The sequence below is a fragment of the Miniopterus natalensis genome, chromosome 20 (assembly GCF_054644295.1).
Source record: "Miniopterus natalensis isolate mMinNat1 chromosome 20, mMinNat1.hap1, whole genome shotgun sequence".
Lineage (NCBI taxonomy): Eukaryota > Metazoa > Chordata > Mammalia > Chiroptera > Miniopteridae > Miniopterus > Miniopterus natalensis.
The window spans coordinates 12243371-12258278 of record NC_142100.1 but is presented as its reverse complement, the minus strand read 5'-3'; the positions used below and the strand labels follow the sequence as shown (position 1 = coordinate 12258278).

General features: G+C 56.2%; 1 protein-coding gene across 1 annotated transcript in view; it reads right to left on the bottom strand.

Moving 5' to 3' along the window:
• GNB1L (G protein subunit beta 1 like) overlaps window positions 1–14908 on the bottom strand; it is a 55634-nt gene that overhangs the window by 18169 nt on the left and 22557 nt on the right. Inside the window, exons 2-5 of the mRNA XM_016204359.2 lie at window positions 11579–11724; window positions 10960–11085; window positions 7073–7235; window positions 2684–2782 (exon numbers count right to left, since the gene is read on the bottom strand). Coding sequence (XP_016059845.1) covers window positions 2684–2782; window positions 7073–7235; window positions 10960–11085; window positions 11579–11703 — 513 coding nt within the window. The 5' untranslated portion in view covers window positions 11704–11724. The remainder of the gene's footprint in view (window positions 1–2683; window positions 2783–7072; window positions 7236–10959; window positions 11086–11578; window positions 11725–14908) is intronic.

Below are 14908 nucleotides of genomic sequence, written 5' to 3'. Positions count from 1 at the left end.
TGCCCAGTGCCTGGTGACTTCCACCACTGAGGAGCGGAGGCTGGGAGGAGCTGAGGTACAGGCTTCCCAACAGAATCCCTGACAGTGTTTGTGTGCTTCCCCTGTAGTTTTATAACAGGGAAGAGCTCCATTTTGGTTCCTTTGGTATAAAATTACTTATACCACTTGTTTCTGAAGTACAGAGTGCTTTAAGAAATGGTCTGGCCCTCAGCTCGGGCAGCTGCTTAAAGACAGCTATGCCTCTCTAGACAGGGCCTCCCCCATGAGTGACCATATCTAGACCTGAGGCAGGGTAAGGGCCAGGTGAGAACAGCCTGGGCACACTGAACCCCAACCAGGAACTCATACCAACCCTGAGACCACACCTGCTCGACCCCACCATGGTGGCCAGCTGTGAGGGACTCATCTGGGGCCCACTTGAGTCTGTTCCCTTTGGGACAGTGCTCTGATGTGTCACCGTCCATGCTGCTTTGGCCAGCCTGCCTCCTGCCCCGCTTGGGCACATTTTCCCCATGTCCAGGGCTCCTGACATTGCTGACAGTTTTTTCTGGTCAGTCTCCATAGCCCACGCCCATGATGATGCCTGTGGCCTCTGGGTTCTGAGCACCTCAACTAGTTCAGGGGCTACAACTACTGACCCAGGGAAGCCAGAGCAGGAGCCAGACTGGCCTGCAGGGACTCACCCAGCAGTTGCCAAGGGAGCCCAAATGCTGACCCCTGGCCTCTACTTCCCACCTGCACTGAAGGCCTCTCCTAACATGCTGGGTGCCTATGGCCCCCTCAGTGACAGACCGCAGGTAGGACAGTGCTCCTATGGCCACAGGCCTTTGGTGGCTATACCCATAGTGCCAGGCTGGCCTCCATGGGGTGAGGACCTGGAGTTACTACGAGGATTTGCTCTGTGCTGACTCGGAGGGACCCCAGCAGGCAGGCCCCACATGCAGCACATTGAGGTCCTGTGGGGAGCCCCCAACTCGGGTGGGGCCCATAGCTCTGGAGACTGGTGTGAATAACTGCCTGAGGCTTGGTTCTGATCCTGACGTTTATGTGATAATCATCATCCCAGGTCAGACTCCCTGAGGAACAAATCAAAACTAATCTGAAAGCTTCAGAAAAAAACGCCACTTCAGGCCACTCTGCCACACTCAGGTCAATAAACTGTAACCTGGACCTTCAAGTTTGGAGAGAAAAAAGGGACATTTAAGATTAACATAGGCTTTCCTTTTGTGTTGGATCCATATCAACTAACAAAAACGCGATTTGTTCTTCTGTCAACTATATTAATTACCTTAACAAGTTTGTACATCACATTTCTACACATTTTTCTGCTGGAATTTTTACATGATTACGCAATGACAGCGTTTCCAGGGAGTGGAGTATGAGCGGATGTAGCCCCTGACGTCCTGCCCCGGGGCCTGTGAGCACCACACCTCACCGACAGCGGCTTGGCCTCCAGGGTATTTCCCACCAAACGTCTGCCACAAGCCTGCTGGCGCCAGGAGCTTCGTCACCCAGGTGAGCCTCGGAGCCTCACCTCCTCACCCCACGGGCTTCTCTGAGCCACTGCAGCAGCAGCGACACAGAGACCCCACATTCCAACGGGAAAGTTACCGCTTAAGGAACAACAGGAGGGGAGCTTTCTGGTCCTTAGAGGGGCAAAGGCTTGGGGCAGGGTCTCTGGGGATGCCTGTCCCCATGAACCCTGTTGGTCATATAAACATCTCCAAACTGCCTGAGCCCATCTGGTCTAACTTTTTTTTTTTTATCCTTACCCGAGGATAGTGTTTCCATTGCTTTTTCAGAGAGAGTAGAAGAGAGAGAGAGAGAAACATCCATGTGAGAGAGACACACCGACTGGTTGCCTCCTGCACGTGCCCGGACCAGGGCGAGGGATCAAGCCCGCCAGAATCGAACCCGGGACGCTTCAGTCTGCAGGCCGATGCTCTAACCACTAAGCCAGACCGGCCAGGGCTGGTCTAACTTTTAGGAAAGAGCTCAAACAATCACTGAGGCACAAGGCCGGAATCACCTGCTCCTGATCCCAGACCGGTACGGGGCGGCCCTCAGAAGGTGCTGGTAAACTGAACAGAGGAGAAAATGACCTTTGAGCAGCACTCCTGAGATGGACACTGGTCAGTGACCTGCTTACCAGTTTCTGCAACGGCCAAGACACTGCCCGGGATTCTTTCTAAGTGAACACACCACACCATTTGCTTTGCTGTCCCAAACATGAGAGACCCAAGGAGTGGGTACACATACTGTGAGCCAGTGTTGACCTCTGGGGGACTGAGAGCTGAGCCTCAAGGAGAGCTAGGGCCTCTGGTAAAGGTGAGTAGGCCGAGGACAGGAGAGAAGAGTCCTTCCCTGGGAGGGGGCCAGCTCAGCTAACCCAGCTGTCCCCCTTCACTGCACTGTGTGTGGGGTGCCCCTTTCCCCCAGCCCAGCCTGCAGAGAATAGCAGAAGCCAGGCCTGCCCTGGGGCAGTTTGCAGGAGCATCCCTTGAAGCAGCTGGAGGGTGGCAGGGGATGCCAGGGACAGGCTGCTGTGGAAGCGGGTGCACATGTTCTCCCAGGGGGCTAATTGCCCTGTTGGTTTGCCGACAAACAAAATCCTGAATGGGCCATGATTCACAGCCCGGCGGGCGTGGCTGGCAGGGCGTGGCTGGCGTGCACTGGGCCTTACCTGCCACAGCTCCAGGCACATGGGCATGCCTGGCTTGGCATCTGCCTCTGGCTTCAGGGTGCACACTGACGTCTTGGATGGCATCTCCAGAATCTGAATCTGACAGTAAGAAAACAAGTTGATTTGGGCCGGCGCCAAGTCGAGTCTGTTCTATACAAACAAGAGACTTTTAAGGCGATTAGCTAAGACTGCTGCGAGTTTCTGTCTGCTCCCAGTAGGAACCTGGGAGCCCAGCCTCCTAATTAGGCCGCACAGGTTCGTGGGCTCGAGTGCTACAAGCCTGGTGAAACAACGTGCATGGCGTCATTCCAGAGTGACCGGCATGTCCCTCTAAGTAGCATTCTTGCCCAGCTGCTGCCTCCAGCCTCTCCCCAATTTTACCTCCTTGCTGAGCAGGAGGCCTGGCTCACTAAGCACTTCCTTGGCTCGCCCATTCTCCCGACCTCTGCCTGCTTCCCTTTCCTGCCATGGGTTTTACATGTGAACGACTCTGCACTCTCAGCATACCAAATGGTACAAAGACTTGCACAGGGATCACTTGGGGACCCTTCACCCAACCTAGGAAATAACCATAACATACAACATGGGAAGCTCTGCTTAGAGCCTGGCTGTCGCCAGTGTTCCATGCCTCTACCCTGGGTGTTGTGGCTGTATTGTGTCACCTGAACTAGACTGGCAGATGTGCCTCACTGCCTGGCACAGACAGCTCACACTCGGGCCTGTCCACCAAGTTGGGCCAGGCTCTGCCTCACATCCTCAGCAGCGGACAGACAAAGCCACTAGGAGCAGGCACAAGGAGCAAACTCAGGGGCCCCACAGACTGGAACTGGGCTCCCAGTCATCTGCATCCCTTATGCCTCAGCTCCCTCATCTGCCATGCAGGGACAAGGGTGCCACTCCTGCAGGGCTTGGAAGAAGAGAGGGGATCCTATGAGATGCAGGTCCACTGCTCCATGGTGGGGGGTTCTGCCAGCCCTTAGCTCCCCATCCACTGGCGAGAGCACCTCCACCAATGTCACAGCAACAGCGTGCAGCCCCTGTGGAGCCGCATGTCACCCCTCACCGACATGGAGGCACTCTCTGGTTTGCAGACAATGAGTCTGAGTTCCAGAGGAGTTGAGGACGTTGAGGGGACAGCTGGCCTACTGCCTGATACCCAGAACACAGAACCCCCATCGGGGAGAACTAGGAGTGAACTTGAGTTGTACAAGTATGGCTGAGCTCTCACTAACACACACAGAATGGGCCTGAGCCCCAGAGTTAAACCCCAGGTCTGAGTTCCAGTTCTGCCACACGTGTGCTGGGTGCCATGCCCGAGGGCAGCTGTAGGCAGGGTGGAAAGCTGGCCTCATGGTCTGGTCCTCTCGGGTTCGAGGCCCTGCAACATGCCCCATGTCTGTCTCTATGCTTGGGCTGGGTGTGTGGGTGAGCTCTGGGCAGGGCTCTCAACAGAAACCTGCAAAGCATCCCAGCACCAGCACTGCTAGGAAGGCTGAGTCCTGGGGTCCCTGCCAGATGTGCACAGTGTGCATACACACGCATGCACACAAACACACACCCACTCACACATGCAGACATACAAGCACACAGGCTCCCCATCACCATCGGGACAGCATCTACACAGGTGGATCGGCCCTCACTGCCCACGAAGGAGACAGAAAAGAATCAAAGTGACATGAACCGTGTTACTGCATGACATAAAAGGTGGTCAAAAAAGGGACCCTGGAACAGTCAAGATGCTTGAGGAGAAGCTCTAGCAAAATGAAAAGAAATATAAGACAATGTGTGACAACCAAGACACAGTGGAAAAAAGAAACCCACACCGAAAGGAGAGAGGGCTCTCGGAGCCTTCTGTTCTCTGTAGTGAGTGACATCAACTAGGCACAGGCTCATCCCCCGAGAACTGTTGCCGACAACGGAGGCAGGTAAAGCATCCAGCCAGGACCGCTCACCTAAGGCAGGGAGATGCTCTTCTCAGTCCCCACGCCTCGGGCACCTCGACCCTGTACAGGTGCAAAGCAGCAGGCTGTGGCCGAGTGGTAGGGTCCCCTCAGAGTCCAAGCGAGTCGGCCCACAGCTGTGCCGGGAGGGGATGGTCTGGAAAGACACAGACCAAGCTGCGGCAGGACACTTTATTTCCTTTCCTGTGCACTGTTCTATTTCCTGAATTATTCAGATTTCTTAAAATGAGATCCGTTCCTTTTGTCACCATATCAGGAGGACAGGCTGGTTTCAAGGTGCCGAGTGGCCGGAGGGGGAAGGAGAAGCCACAGGGAGAGGGAAGTCTGAGGAAGCCGATGTCGCTGGACACAGTCTGCACAGGTCTGCACCCTGGATGGCCGGGCACACAGGCCCACGGGTCAATGAGGGATGCCCCATTCTGGTCTTTGGGCTCAGGAAGATCCCTCTGGTGGGCAGTGAGGAAGGTCACAAAAACAAGGGGGTGAGTCACCCAGCCAGTTTTCTCTGGTTGTGAGGAGAAGGTCTTCAGGGGACAGGGCAGACCCATGGCCTGAGCTAGGCGCTGCGGGAGGGAGTGAGGGGAAAGGAGTGAGGGAGAGGGAGAGCAAGGAGCAGTGGCCCAGGAACCAGGGCAGGCACAGTAGCCTGTGCTCAGAGCTTCCTGCAGACACTGGAGAGCTTTCCACCTGGCACTCAACTGCAACTTTTATTTCCAGAAGGAAAAATGTTGGTTTGAGCAAGCGTGGCCACCCAGACAGCCAAGTGGGGCAGGAGCATGTCCTCCCCCGGCATTGTCTGGGCACAGGCCAGCAATGCTTTTCCAGGGCCTAGTCCAGGCAGATTCCAGGTGGGAGCATGGAAAATAACCATTTTCCCAGGATGTGCGAGGTCCCTGGACTGGCTGCTCCTGAAAAACACAGATGCTGCCAGAGATGGAAGCCAGGAGGTCAGTTAAGACAGCCTCGAGCAGAAGGCATAAGTGGTCTGAGCAATGAGGCCTGGGAGAGGAGTTGTGGGGCAGAGGGTGATGGTAGGAGGAGGGACAAGACCAGTCTGAAGTCCTGGGGTGGCAGAGGTGGAAGACAGCACCCAGCCCCCTGGCCTTGGTGGGAGAGCTGGCTGGGCCCGCAGGCCGGTCTCTGCGTGTGCGGCACAGGAGGAAGGCTGGGCTGCCCGGCTCCTGCCCTCCTGGAGGAAGCGCACCTCTCTCCTTTCCCATTAATAAAAGTTTTAACAGGTTTTTGGCAAATTGGCAAGAAAAGTATATGTAGCTCCTAATTGGTGATTTAAATGCAATCATGAACAAATAAATGCCTGTTCCTATCTCATTATTTATGAACTGAACCTGCTTTAAGACAAACGGCTCTTCTTGGGCGGGGGCCAAACCTCCCCATGTGCATAGGCCTCAGGTCCCTGCCCGGCGCTGCCTGCCGTGCAGACTCTGCGAGAACGCAGGAGTGGGCGGTAGGCAGGTTACCCCCTCCCTGCCCACCACCCACCCCGACCCGCAGCGGGACCCCACACTCTCCAGGCCATCCAATCACTGCTCATGGGTTTCTTCTCCCATTTCCCTTCAGCTCCCCCAAGAACTGGTGCCTCCAGCCACACCCTCCGCCTCTCCCAGGCTTTCCAAAATCTGCCCCACATGCTGGGCACTGCTTCCATTGGGGGATTCTTCCTCTTCTGTCTCTGGGCTATGGACACCACTGTGCAGCCTGACCTGTCCTTGCCACCACCAACCATTGTTGGCCACTCTGGCATAAGCACCATCTGACGGCGACCTCTGAGGCTGTCACACCCACCCCACTCTCCAGCTCCATCCTGACGCTCCCCTGCTCACTTGTGTCTCTCCATACTGCGATCGCCACCCAGTGTGAGCCCTTACCCTCTAGGCCCCAGCCCTACCCGTGGTCTGTCGCACCAGGGTCCAGTTCTGCTTCCCAGAAGGCTACCCCTCCCCTGCTGCCCTGGCTCCCAGACCTAGTTCAACTTCACTAGGGCCTTGGTCTGTCTTCCACTGTCTCCTGCTGGTCTGCTGGGGACTTCCCTGTACAAGTGCCTGCTCCTAAGTCCTTGTGGATCTGTCTGGCGATCTCTCCTCCAATACTGATGGCCTCAGGCCTTGACACTCCACTCGTCCATTTGCACCGTGCTGGGTGCCCGGTCCTCCCAGAGACACCAGTCACCCCTCTGGGCCTCCTTCCTGACTCTCACCATAAGGGCCATCTCACAGGAGACCAGGTGAAGGCCCATCTGAGGGCCCTGGAGCTACGATCCAGCAGAAAGACCTGGACCTGCCCCACAGTCCCCTGGGGTCCTTGCAGAGCATAGTGTTCCTGCAACCAGGTGCTAAGGATGAGAGTGCCCATGGAGGGGAAACAGCCTCCGGTGACTCATGAGTGAGGGGTTGTGTGGGCCAGTGCTCACCTCATCGCTGCCTCTCCCGGGCACAGCCAGCATCCAGCGCTCCTGACCCATGGCCAGGATGGAGCCCTTGCAGAAGCCCACGCTCTCCAGGCCCACGGAGTCCACAACAGCGTTTCTGCCCTCCGCCAGGTCCCATAGGCACATCTTCAGGTCTCGGCCCTGACTGCCAAAACCAAGAATAGAGACAGTCCATGAGCCTCCCAGATGAGAGGTCTGCACATCCCACCTGGACAAATGTCAGCATGCTGTGGCCAACCGGAGGCCAAAGGAAGGCAGGGGCCATTTTCCAGAGAGGCCGCGGCTAGCTCCAGGTCATCAGGCTGGGGCACCTCAGCCGAGGAAGTCTTCTCAGCCCTGGCATTCACATGTGAGCCCGTGTCCATGACACCCAGTCCCGAACACTCTGATGGGCATCCCAGGATCACTGCAGACGGAGGCCTCCACCCATGCTGCGAACGCGAGTGCTGCGCAGATGACTGCTTTCCCCAGGCTGACCGACAGCAGCTCAGGCCCTGTCCAAATCTCCACTCCTCTGGAGAACCCGCCGGGCTGATGTTAAAACGCTGGAACGTTTGGAGGGCTAAGAACCACACCACACTCCTCAGGAACAGGCTGACTGCACAGATAGATGCGAGAGAGACAGACGTGGCAGTGTCCTTGACACAAGGACGAACCAGAGCCCAATACAAGAGAGACATGCTCGCACACGGAGGGCATCTGCCTCACAGTCAAGACGGCAGTCGTGCTGTAAGCAAAGGACTGGCCTGTTTTTAAGTAGCTTTTTATTTTGAATTTGTTTCAAATTCACAGAACAGTTGTGAGAACAGGAGGAAGACCTCCCATACCTCCTTCACCCGTCCCCTAATTGCTAACACTGTACACATTCTCTCCTGGCCTGATGCCCATCACCCCTGATGACTCTCACACAGGGATAGCCATGCCCAGAAGCTCCTTGGCCCCAGGTGGCAATGGGGGGCTGGGAGCGCTTGCTGCACTGGGATGAGTGCAGCCTGGTGCTCCCGAGCAGCCCAATGTGCGCGAACAGAACGTTCTACCTGTGGGCACGGGATCCGCCCTGCAGACACGTGTGCGTCTGGCACCAGGAGGCCTAGCCGAGAGCCTTCTTCCACCTTACCCACAGCAGGCCCAAGTGGACAACTCAGATCTCCACCCACAGTAGCATATGTCATCTGGGTACACACTTCCAGGGACACCACCCAGAGAAGCCTGCACAGTGAGCTGCAGCAGCACGCGCCTCGGTGGATCTCACAAAGACAGAGCCGAGGGAAAAAGTCAGACACACAAGAAGCTGTTCTTATGACTCCACTTTTTTAAGTCACGGGGAAAAAAAACAGACAAAATGAGCCTTTGCCTTTTAATTTTTTTTTCCAATCCTTACCTGGGGATACCCTTTCCATAGTTTTTCAGAGAGAATGGAAGGGAGAGAGAGAAATACTGATATGTGAGAGACACATCGATTGGCTGCCTCCTGCCCGCGCCTACACCAGGGCCGGGGATCAGGCTTGCAACAGAGGCACACGCCCTTTGCTGGAATCAAACTGGGACCCTTCAGTCCCCAGTCTGACACTCTAACCACTGACCCAAACTGGCCAGGGTGAGTCTTTGCCTTTTGGAGATGCACGTTCAGATGGTAAACACAAGCAAGGCATGAGAGGCTGCCTCCCGGGGACAGGGCAGAGAGCAGGGCTGGCAGTGCTCGGCTTCCTGCTGCGAGTGGTTACACAGGTGTCCACTCTGTGATAATACAGCAGTCTGCAAACTTGTTCTGTGCACTTTTCTGCAAGATTGTTACACCTCACAATGAAAAAGGCAGGACACATACCCACCCAGCCAGCTGTCGCGAGCCCAGGTGTGTCCTCGAGCCTGTAGATGGGGCTGGGGTGTCTGTGGAGCTGCCCCGGGGCTTCCTGAAGCCCCGTGTACAGCACGGCGAAGGCCAGGGCTCCTGGCTCCTCACTTTCTATCCTCCAGACTCTCCTTGACATGAAAGCTCACTTTCCTCCCTCAAGAGCCACTTTGGAGACACTTGGCTTCTAAACACAGCTGGGTGCACAGCCTCTAGTGCAACGTAAACGCACCTGGGCATTCCAAGCACCTGCACAGTCTGCTCTGCAGCCCTTCTCACCCTCAGGCCCCCTGCCTGGAGAGGAGCCTCTGCAGTGCCATCATGACTGGAAGGAGGGCTGCCACCCAACATCCCCTCATAGGTTACACCAGGAGCTTTCCACCCTGCACCGTGTTGGCCCAGATCTCCGTGGACTGAAGCCTCAGAAGAGGGTGTCAGGAACCCGAGCACTCACTCATGCCAGGGGTTCCCAGAGGACACGCAAGGTGCCTGGGCCTCGGAGGAACAGGAGGCCCAGTAGGGCCTACACCTCAGCTGAAAATTATGCAGGGACATTTATATATGGCAGCTCCTGGTACAAGTGACTTATTTGGGTATTGAGACATGACACCTACTCTATTATCAGGGAAAGACCAAAACTGTGAGGCCCTGTGTACCAAGTGTGGGCAGACAGCAAGTGGGCTAGCCTGGCACGGAGCTCTGGGCCAGCCCCTTCAGGAGGCCTGCAAGTACTCTACCAACACACACATCCAGGGCCACAGCTTTCCAGGACACCTCTGGTCACTCAGTCACATTTGAGTCACTTCCAGGGTGGTGGGAGCTGCATGAGTCTGGCATAAAAATGCTTTGCAGACCAGTGGTGTCCCAGCAGGCCTCATCCTCTGGGGACCGGCTCCACAGTGCACACACAGATGATGTCAAGGCTCTAAGTCCAGAGCAGGAGAATAAGCCAGTCCTGGAGTTGGGGCAGAGAACATCCAAGAGAACAGCACTCTGATTTGGTGGATTCCTGGGCTGGAGTGGCAATCCCTGAACAGTGCCAGACATCAGTATGACCCAGGGCAATGGCCAGCTCTGGCAACCAGGCAGGTAGCCAGCTCCCTGCACACCTCCTGGTCTGTGCCCTTCCCTGTCCCTCCCTCTCCCCATGGGAAGTAGAGAAGTCCCTTCCAACTTGCTATCTCACCCACCTGCCCCTTCCTGTTGCCTCCTGGCCCACACCCTGCCTGGAGTCCCCAGCCTGTCACCCCCACAAGGCTGGGGGGCAGTGCCGGAACAGAACCACTCCCCACTCTGCTGCCCAGCCTCTAGCTCCTCATGGCCTCTGGTGATACTCCCAGGCTGGGCCTGCCACAGCCTTGGCAAATGCACTCTCCTCCACCAGGAGTGTGGCTGCCATTTCCTGCTGAGCCCTTGCTGGGCAGTCCTGAGTGCTATAGACATTGGCACCTGTGTGGTGCTCCCAGTGCCCCTGGAGAGCCATACCAGGTTGTGGAGCATTTCTCTGACCAGCCTGGTAATCTTTAGGCTCATGCTCCATGTGCTGCCCTGGTGATCAGTCTTCGCCAACTTGTGGGGAAGGTATATGCATAGCCAGGAAGGTCACCTGGCAGAGTGGTGTTGGGACACCACGGCTCCAAGGCCTGCAGTAGGCTCCTCCAATGAGAGGCCTCAAGCTCAGCCTCAGGACCCCAGCTCCCACTACTGGGGAGCTGTGCAGGCCAGGCAGGCTCTGCTCAGGCCACAGGCAGCAAGGGGCTATGGACAGAGCCATCTTATACATTCATTAGGCCCTTCTTAGTGAGCACCCACTGGGACGGCACTCAGCACAACCCAGATGCACTGCCTCAGGATGGACTAAGAGCAGGGGTCACACCCTATTCTGCTTTTGGGGGTGAGGCAGCCCAAGTGGCTAGGGGAGACCAGGAGGGTCTCAACCAGAGAACTCCTAGCCCCCACTGAAGACCACACCTTGGCTCCTTTGGGACCGTACTCCTTTGGGACTGCCACTGAGACATACCTGAGGAGCTGGTGTCCCTGGGACAATGTCTGCAGCCAGATCACACACTGACCCCTGTGCCCGTCCAGGGTGGCGATCGCCCTCCGTGTTTGCAAGCTCCAGATGTGCACCAGCCCATTCAGGGACCTGTTCAGACAAGTGCAGGGTCAGGGTCAGGAGGAGGTATCAGAGGAGGGTGGACACACCCAGCATGTTCCATGGGGCTGGTCTGGAGGCTATGACACTGGTGGACCAGGTGTTCCAGCTGCCTGAGTTTTTAGTTGAGGTGAGAGCCCTAAATGTGAACAATGGGTAAAGGTGTCACATGCTCTTCCAAGGGTGCCCTTGGGAGCCTCTAAGAGCCCCTTAGGTAGAGCTGCTTCTCAGCAGAGGGAGGGAGGACTTCCGTTGACAGTGCAAACTGGGTGGCACCTGTAACAGAATGGGCGTGTGTTCCTGCCTCTCCCAAGGGGTGAGGCCCAAGGGGACAGCATATTGAGTAAGCTCTAAAAGTGTGCCCAGGTGACAGGCAGTCTGAGACCTCTGTAGGACCCCCAGATGAGTGCCAGGTTCATTGCGAGCTCCCCCCAAATTTCGCCCTGGGCTAGGCCCTGGGGGCAGGTCAGCGGCAGCTACTCACCCTGAGAGGAGAAGCGGGTGCCCCTGCTCCTGGGCTCCTCCACAGAAATGTAGCGCGTGCACCGCCGACTGGGCACCTCGGAGGACAAACTGGGGGTCTGGGGGTAGGGATGGCAGAGCTGCCATACTGGGCAGGGGTGCAGCCACCTGGGGACCAAGAGAGGGCATGTAAGTGACCCGCTTGTCCCCCTTCAGAAAGGTAGCAGGAGGCCTTCCTGGATGCTGCCCACCCCTCTTCCATCTGCCTATGGCCTCTGCACACAAGCAGGACTACCCGAGTCCCAACACGGGCACATCAGTGCCATACCCTCCTTTGGCCGCACTTGCGCGGCACAGAACCCTCCGCTGGTCTTCAGGAATGCCAGCTACACCTCTGGCTCCCTGGCTCCCACTGAGCACTGCGGCAGCCCACTCAGGCTGGGGCAGGCCCTCTTCGCCCAGGCTGTGCAGGGGTCAGCCTGACTCCAGGCCTGGCTGAGTCCTGCCTTCTGTCCAGGCCTCACTCCAGTTTCTCCCTCAGGGAGCCCACCCCAACTGGCCCTCCCAGCAAATTCAGAGTGTGCGAGGGAGAGCCCTGGGTGCCAAAGAGTGAGCAGGACCAGAAGATGGAGTGGAACCTCTTCCTTGTATGCGCTGCAAATGCTGCCTGCTGGGTCCTGGGCCTGAAAACGCACAAGTGCTGATTGTCACTCCATCCTTCAAGGAGGCAGCACCCTTTACTCCTGGGGAAGGAAAGGTCTACTGAGCTGCCCTCGGCTCCTGAGGCTCAGGCCTGTACGCTGCCAGGAGGGGCTGAAACTGGCGCAGCAGTGTGTGGGCAAGGGGCAGGGGCCTGAATCACCCTATCACTCCCCAGGAGGGCTGTTATCACAGATGAGAGACCCTTCCTCATATTGCTGGTCCTGTGTTTAAGGCCTGTTGGGGCCCACCCATCACCCCAAAGGAGACTCCGCCTAGGGTCCCCACCTAGCCTACCCCTATCACTCAATCCTACAGTCCCTGGAAGCCTATGTCCTCTCATGCCACCTCAGTCCCACAGGCAGCAGGGACTCAACAGTGCAGGGGTGGCTGCTCTCTCTCGCTCTCTCTCCTTCTCTCTCTCAGTTTTTCCCACCTTTGGCTAAAGGCCAGCTGATTCTTCTCAAACACAAGAACAGCCTCCCTCTGGGAGCAGAGGTACCCAACCCCATAATGCTCCACGACCCATGACCTCTGCTCTGGCATGGGACAGGTAAGCCACCTAGAGATGCAGCCAGGCCAGGGCTGCAAACCCGGCAGTGGCCACCCTTGGACAGACTGGCATCAGAAATTACTGCTTGCCTGTGAGGTGCCTACCCCCAAAGAAGAGCTGGTCGGCGACGGGCACAAGGTTGCTGGGCTCCAGATTTGGAGAAACCCAAGAATGCAGCCCCTGCTAAAGCCCCTCAATCCAGAAGAAAAGTCCCAGTTCAGGATGGGGGGCCCCACCACTCAGTCCAAGCCACAGAGTCCAACAGGCCACCTTTGCGGGGCTCCCACTGTGCAGTCCTGACATGCACACCCCCAGCATGTTCATCCTCGGTACACATGCACATGCACTCACACACACATATGTACACTTACACATGCACACACTTACTGGAACCCACAGGCACATGCATACACACATACACATGCAGTGCCAGCTTTAGCCCAGCCCACACTTGCCACCTGCCTGGGGCCTGAGAGGAGTTTCCAGAACCTCACCAGCACAAGGCTCACTCTGAGGTGATGAAATCAAGTTCTCCTCTATTGTTTCCCCAGGAGTGCGGGAACAAACCCGTCACGTTGTTACAACAACCAAAATGCTCAGGCCAAAATGATGCATCGGCAATTAAGGGCTCCATCATTTCAAGCAATTAAAATAAATGCTTTATTTGAAAACTAATTAATTCTAGCTACATATTTTTCCCATGACAATATCCTATGATTACTTGATTTATGACATCTAATTATTCTTTATTAATCTAATTGCAAATAATCATATTATCCTATCTCCCCTGGCAGCAGCTGCCCCGAGCGGAGGCCACAGCCCCTTGCGCAAGGCCGATGTGCGATATGGCTGCTGCCGCCTCCTTTCCCTGTCCTATCACTTGTCTCTTCCTCCCGGAGGGCACAGGAACATGAAACTTAATCCACCGAGCACAACTTCGGATTCTGCCTGCTCTTCAAGATGTCAAAGCGAGACACATTCTTTTAAAAATTAAAAAGAAACACAATCTGACACAATTTGCACAACTCTGACAGCCTTTCCAACTGATGCTACAAATGCCCCCAAAAGCCCTGCAGGCCCTCACCCATAAATGGACGACGATAGCGTCCCCTTGTGTCCCCTCAGCAGTAGCAGCCTGGCAGAATTATCCCCAGCAGAGGGGACCCGAGCCTTTCCCCAGGCGTGGGGAGCGGTGGGCAGTTAAGGCTGCACCCAGCACTCATCTTCCCACTAAGGCCACACGCCTTGGGCAGCCCAGCAGCCACAGAGGCAGGAGCATGTACCCAAACAAGCAGGTGTTGGTGAAAACCTGCCACCGCCACGGGGCTGCCTCAGCAGCTGGAACCCATGCAATTTAAGAGGCAGAGGAGGCAGGGCTAGAGGAGGGGCCGGTGCCCAGAGACCACAGGTCCCTACTTGACAGTCTTGGGCAACTGGGGGTTCACACCTCTGTGTACCCCACAGTCTGATCCACCAATAGGTTGAAGGACTGCCCTGGGCACCTGCCCTATACTCAGTCAAGGAGCCCTTCCCTTTGGTTGCAATAGGTACACTGTTTCGCTAAGAAGCCTAGAAATCAAGAAGAGCACCAGAAGTGAGCCAAAGTGGAGGAGCCACCACCCAGAGATGCTGGGCAATGCCCCAGCCCACTGGGTCCTGCCTTACTGGCTGTGTGTGCGTGAGAGAGCAAGGACAGGCAGGATGGGATTCTGGAATTAGCTCAAGCAGGAACCCCACCCCTGAATGAGTGGCAGACAAGGGCACGGACCCACCTCCAGCAGGTCCTTGGGGCACCTGAGCATTCCACAGTCAGCACAGACTAGGGAGGCACCACTTTCTCGCAGGATGAATGTCCCGACTGGCCCTCCCCGCAAAAAAAAAATTCAAATGCTGATAAAATAAAAAAACAAAATTTTTAATACATCACTAAGTTGATTTGCAAAAAGTCTGGAACCTTCAGAGGCCAAACACTAAGTAAAAGTGAAACCTAATGAGGTCTGTGGAGCCTGCAGCTGGCTCCTGCCCTAAGGGCATTTGTTGTACCAGTGACCTGGAGTTCCTGCTCTCAAGGCCTCTGGCACCATGAAAGACAAAAGGGGC